At 36.8% G+C, this 21,905-nt stretch overlaps 1 protein-coding gene across 4 annotated transcripts in view; it reads left to right on the top strand.

Annotated features, from left to right (window-relative positions):
* AQR (aquarius intron-binding spliceosomal factor) overlaps positions 1–21,905 on the top strand; it is a 111,798-nt gene that overhangs the window by 56,938 nt on the left and 32,955 nt on the right. For all 4 annotated transcript variants that reach the window (XM_082384935.1, XM_082384936.1, XM_082384934.1 and 1 more), the window contains 5 exons: positions 2,256–2,366; positions 4,807–4,916; positions 16,991–17,126; positions 19,016–19,225; positions 21,036–21,173. In XM_082384935.1, the coding sequence (XP_082241061.1) occupies positions 2,256–2,366; positions 4,807–4,916; positions 16,991–17,126; positions 19,016–19,225; positions 21,036–21,173 (705 nt within the window). The remainder of the gene's footprint in view (positions 1–2,255; positions 2,367–4,806; positions 4,917–16,990; positions 17,127–19,015; positions 19,226–21,035; positions 21,174–21,905) is intronic.

Raw genomic sequence — 21,905 nt, 5'->3', positions numbered from 1 at the left:
AATGGATTCAGACTAGAAGTGTCAGATTTTCAGAGTGTATTCTGTTTTAAGCCCAAAAACCCAACTGAATTAAGTGTTTATAAGTAATTGTGGCATCTTATGTGTATGGACGCTACTCATTTCAACGTTCATAAATAAAGTTTTGTTAGAACCTCGCTGTGGCCATTCATTTATGTATTGCCTATAGCCATTTTTGTGCTACCACAGCAGAGTTTAAGTACTTGCAGCAGAGACTGTATGGGCCACAAAGAGTAAAATGTTTACTTGCTGGCCCTGTACAGAAAAAGTCTGTTGACAAGGATTTAGAAATGTGTTTAATTTCCAAGTATTTGAAGGTTTTCCTGTTGTCTTCCAGTTACTGATTTCTGGTCTAAGTCCATTATGGTCAGAGAACATACTTTCTATGATTTCAATTTTTTAAAATTTATTAAGGTTTGTTTTATGGCCCAGGATATGATCTATTGGTGAATATTCTGTGTGTGCTTGAAAAGAATGTATGTTCTGTTGTCTTGGGTGGAGTGTCCTGTTTATGTCAATGAGATCCATTTGGTTGATGCTGTTATCCAGTACTTCTCTATCGCTGATGGTATTCCACCTACTATTGCTGTTACTGACTGAGAGAGGAGTATTGAAGTCTCCAACTATTATTGTGAATTTGTTTCTCCTTTCAGTTCTGTCCATTTTTGCTTCATGTATTTTAAAGCTTTATGGATATGTACATACACTTTCAGGGTTGTTGTGTCTTCTTGGTGAATTGACACTTTTGTCATGTATAATGTCTGTCTTCATCACTGGTAATTTTCTTTACTCTAAAGTCTACTTTGATATTAATATAGCCACCACAGCTTTCTTTTGATTAGTGTTTACATGATATATCTTTTCCCATCAGTTTACTTCTAACCTACTTATTATATTTGAAGTGAGTTCCTTATAGACAGCATATAGTTGGTGCATGTTTTTTTTTCTCCATTCTGACAAGTCTCTGCTTTTAATTGGTGTGTTCAGTCCATTTACACTTAATGTACTTATTAATGTGTTTGGGTTTAGGCCTACCATTTTATTATTTGTTTTATGTTTGTTCCCTTTTTTGTGTGTTCCTGTTTCCCTTTTCCTGCCTTCTTCTGAGTTATTTGGATAGTTTTTAGTGTTTCATTTATATTTATCTATTTTGTTCTTTTATTATATCTCTTGTATAGGTTTTTCTTAATGGCTGCTCTAGAGAATTACAGTGTACATACTTACCTTTTCACAGCCTACTTAGAATCAGTATTCTGTCTCTTAAATTGATTGGAGGATCCTTGCTTCTGTATAGGTCCCTTTACCTTCCCCTTTTATGTTGTAGTTGTCATATGTTTTACCTGTAAATACACTGAAAATACCATCAGGCAATATTAGAATTTTTTCTTGCAGACATCAAACATATTTTAAAGAACTCCAGAGGAGAAGAATAGTCTGTTATATTTACCATTTGTCCTTTATTCCTGATATCTCAAGTATCCTCTGGTATCATTTCCTTTGAAGGATTTCTTTTACCAGTTTTAAGAGCAGATCAGCTAGCAGTGAATTACCTTTGTTTTCCTTCATATGAGAATGTCTCTAATTCATCTTCATTCTTTAAAGATATTTTCACTGGACAAAGAATATTGCATTGATAGTTTTCTCCTTTCAGCACTTTAAAAATGTTATTCCACTTCCTTTTGGCTTCCATGATTCTGATGAGAAGTCCACAGTCATTTGAAACATCTTTTTGCTATATGTAATATATCATTTTTCTCTGGTTGCTATTAAGATTTTTTTTCTCTGTCTTTAGATTCCAACCATTTAATTATTATGTGTCTGGCCTTAGATTTCTTTGGGATTATTCTGTTTATGGTTAAATGAGCTTCTTGAATCTGCGATTTATGTCTTTTGCCAGATTTGGGAAATTTTCAGCCATTATTTCTTTAAATACTTTTTCTACACTGCATGCTTTTCCCCCTCTTTCTAGGATTTGAAAGATATGTTATACCTTTTAATATTGCCTCATAGATTCACAAGGCTGTGTGTATTATTTTTTTAATCTTTTTTTTCTGCTTGTTGTTCAGGTTGGGTGATTTCTATTGATTTGTCTTCAAGTTCACTAACTCTGTCTTGTCCATTCTGCTTTGAACTTACCCAGCGAATTTTTTAATTTATTTTACCTTTCAGTTTTAAAATCTCCATTTTCTAGCAATGTGATAACTTAGTAGTTTGCTATGTGTTCATCTGCTTTTTAGGTTGTGGGCCCACCAGGTACAGGAAAAACAGATGTGGCAGTCCAAATCATATCCAACATCTACCACAATTTCCCAGAGCAGAGGACTCTGATTGTTACTCATTCCAATCAGGTAAGAGAGAGAGTGTGTATGCACGCATGTGTGCACGCACGTGCACGCATGCATGTATGAAGCGGACATGCGTGTATGGAGCAGGAGATGCATGAAAGCACAATGGAGATTTCTGCTTATATGATAACCTGATTATGAGCTCACAGAATACCAGGAAAGGCTGATGAGCATAGTGTTTGTTTATCACTGGTCATAACCAGACCATATTGAGAAAAATATAAAAACATTCTTTTATTTCGAATAGAGGCAGTCCAAATGTGGAAAAGCTGAGAAGAATATTTGGATATGTGGTAATTGCCTTTTTCTCCCATCATCCATGCTTACTTTGAGATCAAAAGCATTACCCCTTACTAGTAGTATTTTTCTACTAGTAGAATGGATATTCCTAAAAGACTAAATCCAGATCATATTAATACTGGATTGAATTTTAAATCCTTATAAAATATGCATATGAATATGTATATTACATGGAAGGACAATTTTAGGTTGCAGGTCTAATACATAAGGCATTTATAAATAGCTAAAACAAGCAAAACAAACTCCTTTCTTGTAAATAATGGATGAAAAATGGTTTTTACATCTGTATGTGTGCCGAGGTAGTTTTTCTGAAGCTGTCACTACCATAGAAATGAAAAAGAACAAGTGATATTAACTCATGTAAAATGTGACAGGGAGCTAGCTCTCAGAACATTCTGAAACACATTATGAAACTCACATGGTAGTCTAAATCTCCAAAGGTACTTGTTTTCTCTGAATACATATTAACAATAGTGATTTCAGTTGACCAGTTCTTTAAAAAAGTTGGTCTACAAAGAAACACTTGAGTTTTTAGAAGGCTAAATGTTATTTACGGTTATTCATCAACTTAATCTCAGGATTTTAAAATTAATACTATCCAATTCATTCACTTATGTTTTTATTTCTTTAAAGTTTATAAGTAACTGGCCTGGTGTACTAAAATTGTGCGCAAGAGAGGGTTAAGACTTTATCTTGATAAAAGAAACAAACTGTGTAAAGACTTTTTTCTTCTATTTAATAAAATTCAGTCTGTAATAATTTTACCTATTTGCAGATTCTTAGAATGAATAAGGAATTATTCAGTGTTGTTTTAACATAATATTTTTTAGTAAATTTTGTCGTAACTTGATAATGACTTTCTATAGTATCCTCTACTTATGACTGTCTTGTGTAGCACAATTATAGAGAAGGTTATTTTGCAAAAATAGCCAAAGACTTCTTTGCTCCTTTGATAATCAGACCATCCTCTTTAACTCAAACTGTTGATTTTTCACAACTGTTTTCTTTACCAGATCTTGGTTCCCATCTATAATTCAAGCAGTTCTCCAACATCACTTTAATTCATGATGAAATCTTGCAGTTTTTTCTGAGATTGCAATGTGCTAGTATTTTTTGTCCCCTAAATCTATGTGGTTCATGAGTTTGGATAGGAAAGGTTTGGACAGTGAGTAATGCCATGTGGTCTGATCTATTGCATCTCAAGTTTTAGATGGAAAATATCAAGAATTTAGATTGTGTGAATTTTTTTCCTGAAGATTTATGTTTATCTCATCAGTTTCTGAGCTCTAATTGCTAGAATTTTGATAACAAAGAATATCTGTATACCTTATGTAGCCTGGATGTTTACAAGACTGGATGTTGACCTCACGGGTGGGGTTAAACTAATGGTAAATTGGGAGAAATATTTGAGTGGGAGCTAATTTTTAAATGTCATCTTATTAGCATATCTTTCCATGCAATGAAACTTTTGCCTTTCTGCAAAACCTTATAATTGCAGATGTTCAGATAGTAAATACTAGGATTTCAGGGAGCCCCAAATACGAACATTTCATAGGTAAGTGGCTTTCATCAGAACAGTTTGTGATGAGTGCTCTGCTTCTTATTGTATAGAGAGCTAATTTAGACTTTCAGTCTAAGATTTGAATGATGCACTTTACCTTTCCTCTCTGTGATCCTTTTGAAGTATTCTACCCACACATCTCCTAAGAGGACTTCTCCAACCACAAAAACTTTTCAGTTTTCTGCAACTCATGGAAATTCTGTTAAATAAAATGAGACTTAATGTGATTGTTAATTATTTTAGTAATTTTTACTACTTGAGAGAAATACATACTGAGCCAAAGTCTTCTCTTTTCATAAATTATCAGAGATGTAATGGATAGATGGTTTTTATGATTTCCAGTTACTAATTTGACAAAGTACACGTATGTAGCAATATCAGAAATCAATAAAAATACTATTTTGTTTAAATTATAAATGGCCTTAATATAAGATGTTTCCTTCTGTGTTTTGACTTTGATTCTTATCTGACTGGGCAATGCTCATTCTTTTCTATCCTTCTGATTGTTAGTTTTTGTTACTTTTAAAGGAGCCTACTGATTCTATAAAATTCTCCATCATTCTTTTTTTTTTTATTTTCCAGGCCCTGAACCAGTTGTTTGAGAAAATCATGGCTTTAGACATTGACGAGCGTCACCTCCTGCGTCTTGGTCATGGAGAAGAAGAGCTGGAGACGGAGAAAGATTTCAGCAGGTGAGCAAATGGGGATTAGTTTTGAAACGGTATACAAAGAATTTTTAACCTTCTCCTCTTTTTCTTTAATAAAGAACAGGAAAAGAGAGCAATGAATAATCCAACTGAATTCTGAAGGGTTCTAGTGTAACCTACTTAGGCTATACTAATTGAACCCAGAGTCTGTTCAGGATTTCCCTCTGCTCCAGTTCTGCATGTTTATGCTATTTTTTTCCTCATACAGTTATTTCAGTGAAGAGAGTTATCTTTTCATCTTTTTAAAATTGCAGATATCCATTTGCTTTCTGTTTATTGAAGTAATTTTTAACGTTGCCAAACCCAAACCGTACGTTACGCAATTCCTTTTCACATTTCATCTACACATTTAATTTGCATTTATTTTAGGCACCAATTAGCTGGATTCATTTAATGAAATGCAGTTGGAGATTAATGATAGTATAAGCTTTGGGGTTGTAAGTATTATTTCAGGAACTTATTGCCAGTTTAGCTGGACTTTAAGCTTAATATTACATATTGTAAGGTGACTAAAACTTTAGAAGTCAAATTTCTTCTGCTGTTAGTATTTTGGTTTTTTTCCTTTAAAGTTGCTTTATGTTAGCTCATTTCATTTATATTTAAATTCATTTTTAAAGCATAATTTCAGTCAATAGGTATAATTAACAGCTGTACATAATAAATACAGCCTTTGACTACTGAACATTACTTTTGACTAAATAGATTATAGACATCAAAAGAGCTAAAAGAGTGTTAACTTACTATGTTGCATTTATTTTGAGTCCTTGTATTAAAGAGATCACCCAACAGGTTTTTTTTTAACCTCTTTATTGGAGTATAATTGCTTTACAGTGTTGTGTTAGTTTCTGCTGTATAACAAAGTGAATCAGCTGTATGTACACATATATCCCCATATGCCCTCCCTCTTGCGTCTCCCTCGCACCCTCCCTATCTCACCCCTCTAGGTGGTCACAAAGCACCAAGCTGATCTCCCTGTGCTATGCAGCTGCTTCCCACTAGCTATCTGTTTTACATTTGGTAGTGTATACATGTCCATGCCACTCTCTCACTTTGTCCCAGCTTACCCTTCCCCCTCCCCATGTCCTCAAGTCCATTCTCTATGTCTGCATCTTTATTCCTGTACTGCCCCTAGGTTCATTAGAACCATTTTTCTTCTTTTTTTTTTTTTTTGGATTGCATATATATGTGTGTTAGCATACAGTATTTGTTTTTCTCTTTCTGACTTCACTCTGACTTCTTTATGACAGACTCTGGGTCCATCCCCCTCACTACAAATAACTCAATTTCATTTCTTTTTATGGCTGGGTAATATTCCATTATATATATCTGGCACATCTTTCTTTATCCATTCATCTGTCGATGGACACTTAGGTTGCTTCCATATCCTGGCTATTGTAAATAGTGCTGCAATGAACATTGTGGTACTTGTCTCTTTTTGAATTATGGTTTTCTCAGGATATATGCCCAGTAGTGGGATTGCTAGGTCATATGCCAGTTCTATTTTTAGTTTTTTAAGGAACCTCCATACTGTTCTCCATAGCGGCTGTATCAATTTACATTCCCACCAACAGTGGGAAAGAGGGTTCCCTTTTCTCCACACCCTTTCCAGCATTTATTGTTTGCAGATTTTTTGATGATGGCCATTCTGACCAGTGTGAGATGATACCTCATTGTGGTTTTGATTTGCATTTCACTAATGATTAGTGATGTTGAGCATCCTTTCATGTGTTTGTTGGCAATCTGTGTATCTTCTTGGGAGAAATGTCTATTTAGATCTTCTGCCTATTTTTGGATTGGGTTGTTTGTTTTTTTGATATCTAGCTGCATGAGCTGCTTGTAAATTTTGGAGATTAATCCTTTGTCAGTTGCTTCATTTGCAAATATTTTCTCCTATTCTGAGGGTTGTCTTTTCGTCTTGCTTATGGTTTCATTTGCAGTGCAAAAGCTTTTAAGTTTCATTAGGTCCCATCTGTTTACTTTTGTTTTTATTTCCATTTCTCTAGGAGGTGGGTCAAAAAGGGTCTTGCTGTGATTTATGTCATAGAGTGTTCTGCCTATGTTTTCCTCTAAGAGTTTTATAGTGTCTGGCCTTACATTTAGGTCTTTAATCCATTTTGAGTTTATTTTTGTGTATGGTGTTAGGAAGTGTTCTAATTTCATGCTTTCACATGTAGCTGTCCAGTTTTCCCACCACCACTATTGAAGAGGTTGTCTTTTCTCCATTGTATATTCTTGCCTCCTTTATCAAAGATAAGGTGACCATATGTGTGTGAGTTTATCTCTGGGCTTTCTATCCTGTTCCATTGATCTATATTTCTGTTTTTGTGCCAGTACCATACTGTCTTGATTACTGTAGCTTTGTAGTATAGTCTGAAGTCAGGGAGCCTGATTCCTCCAGCTCCGTTTTTCTTTCTCAAGATTGCTTTGGCTATTCGGGGTGTTTTGTGTTTCCATACAAATTGTGAAATTTTTTGTTCTAGTTCTGTGAAAAATGCCATTGGTAGTTTGATAGGGATTGCATTGAATCTGTAGATTGCTTTGAGTAGTATAGTCATTTTCATAATGTTGATTCTTCCAATCTAAGAACATGGTATATCTCTCCATCTGTTGGGATCATCTTTAATTTCTTTCATCAGTGTCTTATAGTTTTCTGCATACAGGTCTTTTGTCTCCTTAGGTAGGTTTATTCCTAGGTATTTTATTCTTTTTGTTGCAATGGTAAATGGGAGTGTTTCCTTAATTTCTCTTTCAGATTTTTCATCATTAGTGTGTAAGAATGCAAGAGATTTCTGTGCATTAATTTTGTATCCTGCTGCTGTACCAAATTCATTGATTAGCTCTAGTAGTTTTCTGGTAGCAGTTTTAGGACTCTCTATGTATAGTATCATGTCATCTGCAAACAGTGACCGTTTTACTTCTTTTCCAATTTGGATTCCTTTTATTTCTTTTTCTTCTCTGATTGCTGTGGCTAAAACTTCCAAAACTATATTAAGTAATAGTGGTGAGAGTGCGCAACCTTGTCTTGTTCCTGATCTTAGAGGAAATGGTTTCAGTTTTTCACCATTGAGAATGATGTTGGCTGTGGGTTTGTCATTTATGGACTTTATTATGTTGAGGTAGGTTCCATTTCTGCCTCCTTTCTGGAGTTTTTATCATAAGTGGGTGTTGAATTTTGTCAAAAGCCTTTTCTGCATCTACTGAGATTATCATATGGTTTTTTATCCTTCAATTTGTTAATATGGTGTATCACATTGATTGATTTGCATATTTTGAAGAATCCTTGCATTCCTGGGGTAAACCCCACTTGATCATGGTGTATGGTCCTTTTACTGTGCTGTTGGATTCTGTTTGCTAGTATTTTGTTGAGGATTTTTGCATCTATGTTCATCAATGATACTGGCCTGTAGTTTTCTTTTTTTGTGAAATCTTTGTCTAGATTTGGTATCAGGGTGATGGTGGCCTCATAGAATGAGTTTTGGAGTGTTCCTCCCTCTGCTATATTTTGGAAGAGTTTGAGAAGGATAGGTGTTAGGTCTTCTCTAAATGTTTGATAGAATTCGCCTGTGAAACCATCTGGTCCTGCGCTTTTGTTTGTTGGAAGATTTTTAATCACAGTTTCAATTTCAGTGCTTGTGATTGGTCTGTTTATATTTTCTATTTCTTCCTGGTTCAGTCTCGGAAGGTTGTGCTTTTCTAAGAATGTGTCCATTTCTTCCAGTTTGTCCATTTTACTGGCATATAGTGGCTTGTAGTAATCTCTCATGATCCTTTGTATTTCTGCAGGGTCAGTTGTTACTTCTCCTTTTTCATTTCTAATTCTGTTGATTTGAGTCTTCTCCCTTTTTTTTCTTGATGAGTCTGGCTAATGGTTTATCAATTTTTTTTATCTTCCCAAAGAACCAGCTTTTAGTTTTATTGATCTTTGCTATTGTTTCCTTCATTTCTTTTTCATTTACTTCTGATCTGATCTTTATGATTTCCTTCTTTCTGCTAACTTTGGGGTTTTTTTGTTCTTTCTCTAATTGCTTTAGGTGTAAGGTTAGGTTGTTTATTTGAGTTGTTTCTTGTTTCTTGAGGTAGGATTGTATTGCTATAAACTTCCCTCTTAGAACTGCTTTTGCTGCGTCCCATAGGTTTTGGGTTGCTGTGTTTTCAGTGTCATTTGTTTCTAGGTATTTTTTGATTTCCACTCTGGTTTCTTCAGTGATCTCTTGGTTATTTAGTAGTGTATTGTTTAGCCTCGTGTGTTTGTAGTTTTTACAGTTTTTTTCCTGTAATTGATATCTGGTCTCATAGCATTATGGTCAGAAAAGATACTTGATACGATTTCAGTTTTCTTAAATTTACCAAGGCTTGATTTGTGACCCAAGATATGGTCTATCCTGGAGAATGTTCCATAAACACTTGAGAAGAAAGTGTATTCTGTTGTTTTTGGATGGAATGTCCTATGAATATCAGTTAAGTCCATATTGTTTAATGTGTCCTTTAAACCTTGTGTTTCCCTATTTATTTTCATTTTGGATGATCTGTGCACTGGTGAAAGTGGGGTGCTAAAGTCCCCTACTTTTTTGTGTTACTGTCGATTTCTTCTTTAATGGCTGTTAGCATTTGCCTTATGTATTGAGGTGCGCTCCTATGTTGGGTGCATAAATATTTACAATTGTTATATCGTCTTCTTGGATTGATCCCTTGATCATTATGTAGTGTCCTTCTTTGTCTCTTGTAATAGTATTTAAAGTCTATATTTTCTGATATGAGAATTGCTACTCCAGCTTTCTTTTGATTTCCATTTGCATGGAATATCTTTTTCCATCCCCTCACTTTCAGTCTGTATGTGTCCCTAGGTCTGAAGTGAGTCCCTAGTAGACAGCATATATACGGGTCTTGTTTTTGTATCCATTCATCCAGTCTATGTCTTTTGGTTGGAGCATTTAATCCGTTTACATTTAAGGTAATTATTGATATGTATGTTCCTATTACCATTTTCTTAATTGTTTTGGGTTTGTTTTTGTAGGTCTTTTCCTTCTCTTGTGTTTCCTGCCTAGAGAAGTTCCTTTAGTGTTTGTTGTAAGGCTGGTTTGGCAGTGCTGAATTCTCTTGGCTTTTGCTTGTCTGTAGATGTTTTAATTTTTCCATTGAATCTGAATGAGATCCTTGCTGGGTAGAGTAATCTTGGTTGTAGGTTTTTCCCTTTCATCACTTTAAATATGTCCTGCCACTCCCTTCTGGTTTGCAGAGTTTCTGCTGAAAGATCAGCTGTTAACCTTTATGGGGATTCCCTTGTATGTTATTTGTTGCTCTTCCCTTGCTGCTTTTAATATTTTTTCTTCGTATTTAGTTTTTGATAGTTTGATTAATATGTGTCTTGGCATGTTTCTCCTGGGATTTATCCTGTATGGGACTCTCTGTGCTTCCTGGACTTGACTATTTCCTTTCCCATGTTAGGGAAATTTTCAACTATAATCTCTTCAAATATTTTCTCAGTCCCTTTCTTTTTGTCTTCTTCTTCTGGGACCCATATAATTTGAATGTTGTTGCTTTTAATGTTGTCCCAGAGACTGTCCTCAATTCCTTTCATTCTTTCTTCTTTATTCTGCTATGTGGTAGTTAATTTCCATTATTTTATCTTCCAGGTCACTTATCCATTCTTCTGCCTCAGTTATTCTGCCGTTGATTCCTTCTAGAGAATTTTTAATTTCATTTATCCTGCTGTTCATCATTGTTTGTTTGCTCTTTAGTTTTTCTAGGTGCTTTTTAAACATTTCTTATATTTTCTCCATTCTTTTTCCAAGATTTTGGATCATCTTTCCTATCATTACTCTGAATTCTTTTTCAGGTAGACTGCCTATTTCCACTTCATTTATTTGGTCTGATGGGTTTTTACCTTGCTCCTTCATCTGCTGCATATTTCTCTGTCTTCTCATTTTGTTTAACTTACTGTGTTTGGGGTCTCCTTTTCGCAGGCTGCAGGTTCATAGTTCCCGTTGTTTTTGGTGTCTGCCCCCAGTGGCTGAGGTTGGTTCAGTGGCTTGTGGAGGGGTCTGGTGCCTATGTTCTGGTGGGTGGGGCTGGATTTTGTCTTTCTGGAGGGCAGGGCCGTGTCCATTCGTGTGCTTTGCGGTGTCTGTGAACTTAGTATGACTTTAGGCAGCCTCTCTGCTAATGGGTGGAGTTGTGTTACTGTCTTGCTAGTTGTGTGGCATGGGGCATCCAGCACTGGAGTTAGCTGGCCGTTGGGTGGAGCTGGGTCTTAGTGTTGAGACGGAGATCTGTGGGAGAACTCTTGCCGATTGATATTACATGGGGCTGGGAGGCCTCTGGTGGTCCAATGTCCTGATCTCAGCTCTCCCACCTCAGAGGCTCAGGCCTGACACCAGGCCAGAGCACGAAGACCCTGTCAGCCACATGGCTCAGAATAAAATGGAGGAAAAAAGAAAGGAAGAAAGAAAAAATAAATAAATAAATAAACATATTTTTTTAAAGTTATTAACATAAAGAAAATAATAAAAATTAAAAATAAAAAAGAGAGCAACCAAACCAGTAAACAAATCCACTAATGATAACAAGCACTAAACACTAAACTAAGATAAACATAAAAATCAGAAACAAATCAGTCGCAGACAGCCAACCCAAAGTCTTACAGTTGCTCCCAAAGTCCACTGCCACAATTTTGGGACGATTCATTGTCTATTCAGGTATTCCGGAGAGGCAGGGTACATCAAGTTGATTGTGGGGATTTAATCTGCTGCTCCTGAGGCTTCACGGAGAAGTTTCCCTTTCTCTTCTTTGTTTGCACAGCTCTTGGGGTTCAACTTTAATTTTGGCCCACCTCAGCGTGTAGGTCGCCCTCAGGCATCTGTTCACCGCCCAGACAGGAGGGGGTTAAAGGAGTGACTGATTAGGGGGCTCTTGCTTATTCAGGCTGGGGGGAGGGAGAGGTGTGCTAATTATAATTGGATATGGGGTGAGCCTGAGGTGGCAGAGGCTGGCGTGACGTTGCAACAGCCTGGGTGCGCCATGTGGTCTCCTGGGGAAGTTATCCCTGGATCACGGGACCCTGGCAGTGGTGGGCTGCACAGGCTCCCGGGGGTTGGGAGGGGGAGGCGGGTGTGGACAGTGACCTGTGCTTGCACACAGGCTTCTTGGTGGCTGCAGGAGCAGCCTTAGTGTTTCATGCCCTTCTCTGGTGTCTGCGCTTATAGCCGCGGTGCACACCCGTTTCTGGAGCTCATTTAGGCGGTGCTCTGAATCCCCTCTCCTCGTGCACCCCGAAACAGTGGTCTCTTGCCTCTTAGGCAGCTCCAGACTTTTCCCCGGACTCCCTCTCGGCTTGCTGTGGGGCACTAGCCCCCTTCAGGCTGTGTTCACGCAGCCAACCCCAGTCCTCTCCCTGAGATCTGACCTCCGAAGCTCGAGCCTCAGCTCCCAGCCCCCACCCTCCCCAGCAGGTGAGCAGACAAGCCTCTCAGGCTGGTGAGTGCTGGTCAGCACCGATCCTCTGTGCAGGAATCTCCGCTTTGCCCTCTGCACCCCTGTGGCTGCGCTCTCCTCCGTGGCTCCAAAGCTTCCCCCCTGCCGCCACGTGCCGTCTCTGCCAGTGAAGGGGCTTCCTAGTGTGTGGAAACTTTTCCTCCTTCACAGCTCCCTCCCAGAGGTGCAGGTCCTGTCCCTATTCTTTTGTCTCTGTTTTTCCTTTTTTCTTTTGCCCTACCCAGGTATGGGGGTATTTTCTTGCCTTTTGGGAAGTCTGAGTTCTTCTGCCAGTGTTCAGTAGGTGTTCTGTAGGAGTTGTTCCACATGTAGATGTATATTTGATGTATTTGTGCGGAGGAAGGTGATCTCCACGTCTTACTCCTCTGCCATCTTGAAGGTCCCCCTCCCAAAATTTTTTAGCTTTTGAAAAGTCAGAGGGCAAGATCAACACACATTAATTTATTTAGGGCTGTAGATTCTTAATTTTGGATCAGCTTGTAATGCTTCCCTGAATTCTTCCCATGGGTATTTCTTATTAAACCTAACTTACACCAGTGGGCTCAACTGTAAAATCTACCAATGCATAATTCATTGAATGTATGGGTGCTCATGGAATGCTAAATAGTGTAATTATAAGTGTGATGCAGTTCAATTTCTGGTATTTAAAGATATTATAATAGAAAAGCAGCAGAATTTTTAAAATGATTTCAGGTACTACCAAGTTTCTCAGGAAAAAAGAACTTTTTGCTTTCTGATAGGCAAGTCAAGCTCCAGATCTTGTTAATAATGTGTGTGCTTGTTTGATTGTGCATTTATTTCATATTTCTCTCTTTGTCATAATTAAAAAGAAAAATAGTGAATATTTTTTCACAATAAAATTAATATCACTTTCCCTAAAGAAAAATTTTTGTATCTAGTAAGATAGCAGAGAGGGAGTGATCACTCATAATGCTACTTCTCCCAAACAAGTTTTTATTAGTCTCTTTTTCAATAATCATCTGTAACTATGCTATTATTTATAATTGTGTACAGGCATACCGCAGAGACTTTGCAGATTCAGTTCCAGACCATCATAATCAAGTGCCTATCACAATAAAGCGAGTCACATGGATTTTTTGGCTTCCCAGTGCATATAAAAGTATTGTTTACACTATACTATAGTCTACTAAGTATGCAATAGCATTATGTCTAAAAAAACAATGTACATGCCTTAGTTAGAAAATACTCTATTACTAAAAAATGCTAGGCGTCATCTGAGCCTTCAACAGGCTGTAATCTTTGCTGGTGGAGGGTCTTGCCTCAACGTTGATAGCTGCTGACTGATCAGGGTGGTGGTTGCTGAAGGTTGGGGGGGCTATGGCAACTTACTAAAATGAGACAGCAATGAAATTTGCCATGTGGATTGAATCTTCCTTTCTCGAATGATTTCTCTGTAGCAGGCAATGCTGCTTGGTAGTATTTTACCCACAATAGAACTTCTTTCAAAATTAGAGTCAATCCTACCAAACTCTGCTGCTACTTTGTCAACTAAATTTATGTAATATTCTAAATCCTTTGTGGTTATTTCAACATTCTTCATGTCATCTTCAGCAGGAATAGATTCCATCTCAAGAAACTTCTTTCTTTGCTCTCCCATAAGAGGCAACTCCTCATCTGTTAAAGTGTTATCTTGAGATTGAGGCAATTCAGTCCCATCTTCAGGTTCTACTTCTGATTCTAGTTCTCTTGCTACTTCTACCACAACTACAGTTTTTTTTCCTCCACTGAAGTCTTAATCCCCCGAAAGTCATCCAGGAGGGTTAGGATCAACTTCTTCCAAACTCCTGTTAATTTTGATATCTTGACCTCTTCCAGTGAATCACGAATGTCCTTAATGGCATCTAAAATGGTGAATCCTTTCCAGAAGATTTTCAGTTTATTTTGCCCAGAACCATCAGAGGAATCACTGTCTATGGCAGCTATAGTCTTACAAAATGTATTTCTTAAATAATAAGACTTGAAAGTCGAATGACTCCTTGATGCATGGGCTGCTGAACAGGTGTTGTGTTAGCAGGCCTGAAAACAACATGAATCTCATTGTACATCTCCTTCAGAGTTCTTGGGTACCAGGTGCATTGTCGATGAGCAGTAATATTTTGAAAGGAATCTTTTTTCCTGAGCAGTAGGTGCAAACAGTGGGCTTAAAATATTCAGTAAACCATGTTGTAAACAGATGTGCTGTCATCCAGGGTTTGTTCCATTAACACAGCACAAGCAGAGTAGATTTAGCATAGGTCTTAAGGGCCCTAGGATTTCTGGAATGGTGAATGAGCATTGGCTTCAACTTAGAGTCACCAGCAGCATTAGCCCCTAACAAGAGAGTCAGCCTGTCCTTTGAACCTTTGAAGCCGGGCACTGACTTCTCCTCTCTAGCTATGGAAATCCTAGATGGAATCTTCTTCCAGTAGAAGGCTGTATTTTTTCTACACTAAAAATCTGTTGTTTAGTGTAGCCACCTTCATTACCACAGCTAGATCTTTTGTATAACGTGCTGCAGCTTCTACATCAGCACTTGCTGCTTCACGCTGCACTTTTGCGTTTTGGAGACAGCTTCTTTCCTAAAACCTCATGAACCAACCTTGGCTAGATTCAGACTCTTCTGCTGCTGCTCCCTCACCTGTCTCAACCTTACTAGAATTAAAGAGAGTGAGTTACGGCCTTGCTTTGTCTGGATTAGGCTTTGGCTTAAGAGAAGGTGGTGGCTAGTTTGATCTTCTGTCCAAACCACTAAAGCTTTTTTCATATCAGCAATAAGGCTGTTTTACTTTCTTATCATTCGTGTGTTCACTGGAGTAGCACTTTTTTTAAAAAATTAATTAATTAATTAATTTATTTTTGGCTGCGTTGGGTCTTTGTTGCTGCGCACGGGCTTTTCTCTAGTTGTGGCGAGCGGGGGCTACTCTTCATTGTGGTGCGTGGGCTTCTCATTGCGGTGGCTTCTCTTGTTGCGGAGCACGGGCTCTAGGTGCGTGGGCTTCAGTAGTCGTGGATGGCAGGCCCTAGAGCACAGGCTCAGTAGTTGTAGTGCACAGGCTTGGTTGGTTGCTCCGCGGCACGTGGGATCTTCCCGGACGCGGGCTCGAACGTGCGTCCCCTGCATTGGCAGGCGGATTTTTAACCACTGCGCCACCAGGGAAGTCCCTGGAATAGCAATTTTAATTCCCTTCAAGAACTTTTCCTTTGCGTTCACAACTTCACTAACTGTTTGGTGCAAGAGACCTAGCTTTTGGCCTGTCTCAGCTTTCAACATGCCTTCCTCACTAACCTTAATCATTTCTAGCTTTTGATTTGAAGTGAGACATGCAACTGAACACTGAGAGGCCATTTTAGGGTTATTAATTGGCCTTAACTTCAATATTGTTGTGTCTCAGGGAATAAGGAGGCCTGAGGAGAGGGAGAAATATGGGGGAATGGCCAATTGATGGAGCAAATCAGAACACACACACGACATTTATCAGTTAAGTTTGCCATCTTACATGGTCATGGTTTGTGGCACCCCAAAACAATTACAATAGTAATATCAAAGATTACATATCACAGATAGCAAATGTAATAATAATGAAAATGTTTGAAATAGTTCAAGAATTTCCAAAATGTGACACAGAGACATGAAGTTAGCAAATGCTTTTGGAAAAAACAGCACTGATAGACTTGCTCAATGCAGGGTTACCACAGGCCTTCAATTTGTAAAAAATGCAGTATCTGCAAAGTGCAATAAAGTGAAGCACAATAAAATGAGGTGTTCCTGTACCTTGCTCTTTAAAATTAATTAGTAGACTTTTTTTTAGTATAGTTTTAGATTTACAGAATAATTGAGCAAATATTACATAGAATTCCATTGTAAGTTGCTTTTTTTTTTTTTTTTTTAATTAGTGTTAAAGGATTGAAGGAGGCACTTTTTATGGTGGAAAGAGTATACATAGGCTTTGGGATCCAATTCTGGTTCCACTTTTTTTCTTAACTACCTATCTCTGGGCCGGGTGCTCTCCAAATTTTAGTTTTCTTACTCGTTCAGCAAACATTTATGAACATACTTGGTCCAGATGCCAAGCTCCATGCTCTATGCCAAAGAATGATCAAATAAGTTTTAAAATTACTTTTCAAAACCTTTAGAGCTAATCTACTTTTATGATGGTGCTATTCAGAGTAGCCAATCTGTAAACTATATTCTGGTCTGTTATGAGATGCACTAGCACCGGAATGCACTGTAGTGTTTCCTTTTTTGTGAAGGTCATTTTATGAAGAAAAAAAAAAAAAAGCTGAACCAGAGGTGTGTTTAGTAATGTAGTTGATTTTCCTGTCTCACAGACCACTAACACATTTGCAGATCAGCCCTGATCCACAGGGTACATTTCAAGTAGCTTTAGTATAAAATAACTCAACAACTGTCACTTACAGTAAATATAAACTTATGTTTTCTACCGTTCTTTTTTTCTCTTTGGCCATTTATCGTTTCTATTATGATTTTCTTAAATATTTTGCTGACAGTTTCCTTGCAAGTCTCTTCATTATGTAATTTTGCCTTTTTGCTTAATTGAAATTTTTAGGTATGGAAGAGTTAATTATGTCCTAGCTCGAAGAATAGAACTTTTAGAAGAAGTCAAACGATTGCAGAAGAGTCTAGGGGTTCCAGGAGATGCTTCATATACTTGTGAAACTGCTGGCTATTTCTTCTTATATCAGGTAAGAGATTAAGGGTTTTTAAATCATACTTTATTATAATATGGTCTTCAGTTGGAAACTGGGATGGGTTCTGGAGATCCTTTCTTGAAAGCTTACTTTTTTGTTGAGTAGATTAAAATATATGCTATTGCCAAAGCTATGTTTGTGAGTGTTAAATGTTTGTATTTCCTGTTATCTTCACTTTTGTTTGCTAAATAACTTTGCTTGATGACTTATTCAGTGAAAGGCCAATGTTGCTACTTTAAAATCTTTTTTCTTTTTTTTTTTTTCTTGCTATTGACAAAGTTTCTAGTCTCTCTCTCTTTTTTTTTTTTTTTGTTTTGTTTTCATTACTATAGAACTATAACCAAACAGTCTAGCTACCCAGTGGTAACAAATACAGTTCTTTAACTTACTTTTGCTATGCATATTAATCAAGTAATGAAGAAAAACATACTTTCTTTTTAAATTTCTAGAAGTACATTTTGTTTTAGAATTAATTTCAAAGTAGGAGTTTAAGTTAAACATTCTTTGACTTCAATTTAGAGGCATGTTTTTGCTTTTGTTTGGGGGGTGTGAAAGTTAATGAGAAATGTAAAGCCAAATAAAATAAAAATAAACTTTAAAAGTCAACTGGTTTACTAATAATTTTAAATGGATTAAACATAAATAATGAAGATTTTTGTATAACTGTATTTGTTCTCTTTGTTCTAATGCTATTTGTATATTTTAGGTATAAATCATACACTGAAATTGTAAAATGTATATGAAAAAAAGAGTTTATGCTCATTATAAGCAGATAAACCAGTTGAGTCCGTTCAGAATGAGCTGATTTCATGGTTCCTTGTGAAACACAGGACATATGCTTGATCTTGCAAAGTTGTCTGCATTAGACTCAGACTGTTAAGAACTTTGAATAATGGAATAAAGATCATGCTTAAATGCATGTTTGTCACAAAATAAAAATCACTAGGCTCTCAGTGAAAACTAGTTTTAAAAGTAATAGAAATAATATATAAATTATAGAACCTTAGGTAATAAATTTGAGAAATATGAACTTGAGGCCTCATAAGGCCTCACAATTTTGAACACACAATAATCACATTGGGAAAGTTGTTTAAAAAGGGAATTCTCAAGCTCTGTCCCCAGAGACTTCGTTTTAGTAAGGTGTGGCATTCAGGTATCTACATTTTTATTTAGCTTTTCAGATATTCTGCCTAAGGACCACACTTTGAGAAACACTGAAATTATAACAGAAAAACTGAAAGAATTACAAAAATGGACATTAAGCAGGAACTGAGTAGAGCCATAGTTAACATTTATAGCAGGAGGTAATTGAACTACCTATGTCACAAAAGTCATAAAATGAGCTTTCAAATATATACGCAGCTTAACCAGAAGTTCTTTATAAGTATACTAAAGAGAATTGGAAAAATTATGAAGGTCTAGGATAAGGGTTGACAAGTGCTAAATTGATTAAAAAGCTACTAGAGCTGAACTTAACCATATATGGAGAGAAACTGAAATAGTGAAAAAATGAGGAATTTCTTTGTCCAGAGAGGTTTTTTTTTTTTGATCATCAATCATAAATTGTTTTGAATATGCATAGAAAATCTGAAATGTCTGAGATAAAGTCCCATGAGATGATCCTGAGGTTCTTTCCCATCCCATCCGTACATTTTTTATCAAAGAGGTTTTTTTCCTACAGTCTTAAAGGTTACTTTTATAAAAGAAGAAGGGCAGTCTATCAGTGACTTGGATAAGAAATAGTCCTGTTGGGTCAAAGGTTGCTTTTCTTTTCCTTTTCCTTTTACCTACCAAATCTTATTTTTACTCAATTCGTTTTTTATTTTATTATTTAAAACATAAGAACTGGCAAATTTAACCTCAGGTCTCTTTTTTTCTTACAGGTAATGTCTCGTTGGGAAGAGTATATCAGCAAAGTGAAAAATAAAGGTAACACGTTGCCAGATGTCACTGAAGTCTCCACTTTCTTCCCTTTTCATGAGTACTTTGCAAATGCCCCTCAACCCATTTTTAAAGGCCGGTCTTATGAAGAAGACATGGAAATTGCTGAAGGATGTTTCAGGCATATTAAGAAAATCTTTACTCAGCTTGAGGTAAGGGTTCTCAAGTTCTTTTAACTTTCCTTTAAAGGTTTTAAGCTTAGTTTGTTGTTTTTTTTAAAATGTAGTAAGTGGAATATTCAAATCTAGCAAACCAGATTATTACTTTTTAAGTGAGATTATTGGAAGCATTTATTTTTCTAGTTGAAGAAATAAGTAAAAATTAAGATATGAATTGAATCCCCATTTTTCTGGCTTTTCTGGTGTGAAAGTCTTAGTATTTAAGAAAGGAATGCTTTCATTAGGAGATTTAACAATGGTTCTTTGATTTGGAATTTGGCTATTCTAAGTTCTTTATGCCTTTGATCTGTAAACAAAAAATGAGGTTGCTATGTTAGCCAGGATGACGGTTCCTGATTATTAAGGTGAAATAAGAATCACCACTATATAAAGGGGACAGAGAATATGTTTGGAACCCAGGGAGCCCCGGGATGCTTCATAGTTTTTTCATTCCTTATTGGAAACATCATTGGAAGACTACAGCAGTGCTGTAAAAAGATCGCATTCAGGCTCAGATTCCTCAGTAAGAACGTTTAGGATTACTTCAGATAAAAAGGACAAAGACTGTGTCTTTTTTAAAGTCTTTGTACCTTTTAGATATGATTTTATTCCTACAACAATATCTGGCACATAATAGATGTTCAGTAAACACTGATGTATGGTGTGAGTAGGTGGGTAGAAATGGATGGATGGTAGGTACAGAATAATAAATATATAATGTATATACATATGTAGTATATATGTAGTATGATAATTATAAAATTTTAAAACCTACAAAACAGTATTATAGTATGTTTATGATTACATAAATAGAATGTAAAAGGATAAAAACATATAATTTATAATAGCTGTCTGGGGAGAGAGTGGGAAGAAGGATATATACAGGGTACCTCCACCTGTACCTGTGATGCTTTAATTATTTTTTAAAAAACAAAAAAAAACGTTTAAAAGTCTGAAGTAAGTATGATATAATGTTCCGATTTGATAAAACTTGATATTAGGTGCTCTGCATGGGCTTGTTTGCTCCTCACATCCACCTGTTGTCCGTTCCCCTCCTCTCCTCTATGGGGGATCCTGTGCCGTGGTCAGGGCTGAGACTGGTCCTTGGAGTTTTCATTTCCCAGCCTCTCATGTCAGCTGACTTTTTTCTGGGTTTAGCCAATGAGAAATGTGGCAAAAATAGAATAAAGAGAGAGAAGCCAGGATATTTCTGTACCAGCTCTCTCGGCCTGCGGTTTCGTCTCTTCCATGGCTCCAGTTTCTCCTGACCTGGCCCACCGCAGTTCCAGCTTATTCTGGTACCCCAGTTTCTGGGCTCTGATAACACTTCCTCCTCATTATCCTTCCTAGCCTAGGAATGGTCATAATTTCCTGCTGTTGCCAATCTCTGGGTTACTTCGCCATTCCCTGGTTGGCTTTTCTGCTTCTCCATCACCTGTATAACGAGCTCCTTGCAATAAATTCCCTTTGTTATGAGTGCTTGAAGTAGTTTCTGTTTTCCTGGAGAGACCTTGGGTAATATAGACACAATGGTGATTGATATTTTATTCAGTATTTTTGTTGATACTGTAAATATTTTATCTTATACCAAAAAAAACAGTCCAAATTGTAGCTTGACTGTCAGTTATTATTTGAACTCAATTAGTACCTTATTAATCATGGACAGAATTACGATTCTTTAGGCTTAGTTTATGAGATATTTATATTAATTTCTCATATTGTCTCATAAACTGGATTGTATGAATGTATGCATGAACTGTTTATTTTCCTAAAATAGTATCTCATTGTTCCCCCACTTCCACAGGAGTTTAGAGCCTCCGAACTGCTTCGAAGTGGACTAGACAGATCTAAATACCTTTTGGTGAAAGAAGCCAAAATCATTGCTATGACCTGTACTCATGCTGCCTTAAAACGACATGATTTAGTCAAGTTAGGCTTCAAGGTAAAGACTTATATTTTAGTTCCTTAATTCATCTATGCAGCTGTTAGTTCTCTTCCCTTCCCCTTCCCCTCCCCCTCCCCTTGCCCCTGCCCCTCCCCCTCCCCGCCCCTCCCCTCCCTTCCTCTCCCCTCCCTTCCCCTCCCCTTCCCTTCCCTTCCCTTCCCTTCCCTTCCCTTCCCTTCCCTTCCCTTCCCTTCCCTAGACCATTTCCCTTGGACATCTGCTTCTTACTGAAGTTTGCATTTATAATTACTTTAAAATGCCTCTTTTAAAAGTGATCATAACCTCCCATGTTTATATGATTAGTAAAATCTAAATCTAATTTTTCTAAATTTAGTTATCAGACATATGTCCTTTAAGTAACATTATAACCATATGATTGTCTAACTAACTTCTAATACTTGTTAAGGTACATTAATTTATTTTCACTATGTTAAAAAAAATCTCCAAACAGAAGTAAAAGCTTTATACAAATAATATTTGACAATGTTTTTCACCTATTAGAAATCCGTACACTTGTTTACCTTTTAAGCACACATCCACTCCCAGTTATTTGTTCATTCAGTAAATAAAAAGCCATCTATGTGAGGATGTGTAATACAGTTATTTAGACTGTCAAAGGAGATATTTAAATGACTTCATCTTAAGATAAGGACTGGAGAGCTAAAGGGCAAGACAGCCGGTTACTTGTTACTCAGTTGAAATGGAATGTAATAATTGAGCAGTAAATTT

Source organism: Balaenoptera borealis (assembly GCF_965194805.1).
Source record: "Balaenoptera borealis genome assembly, chromosome: 3".
Classification (NCBI taxonomy): Eukaryota; Metazoa; Chordata; class Mammalia; order Artiodactyla; family Balaenopteridae; genus Balaenoptera; species Balaenoptera borealis.
The sequence above is the reverse complement of the archived record's forward strand: the minus strand, read 5'-3'. Positions and strand labels throughout refer to the sequence as shown.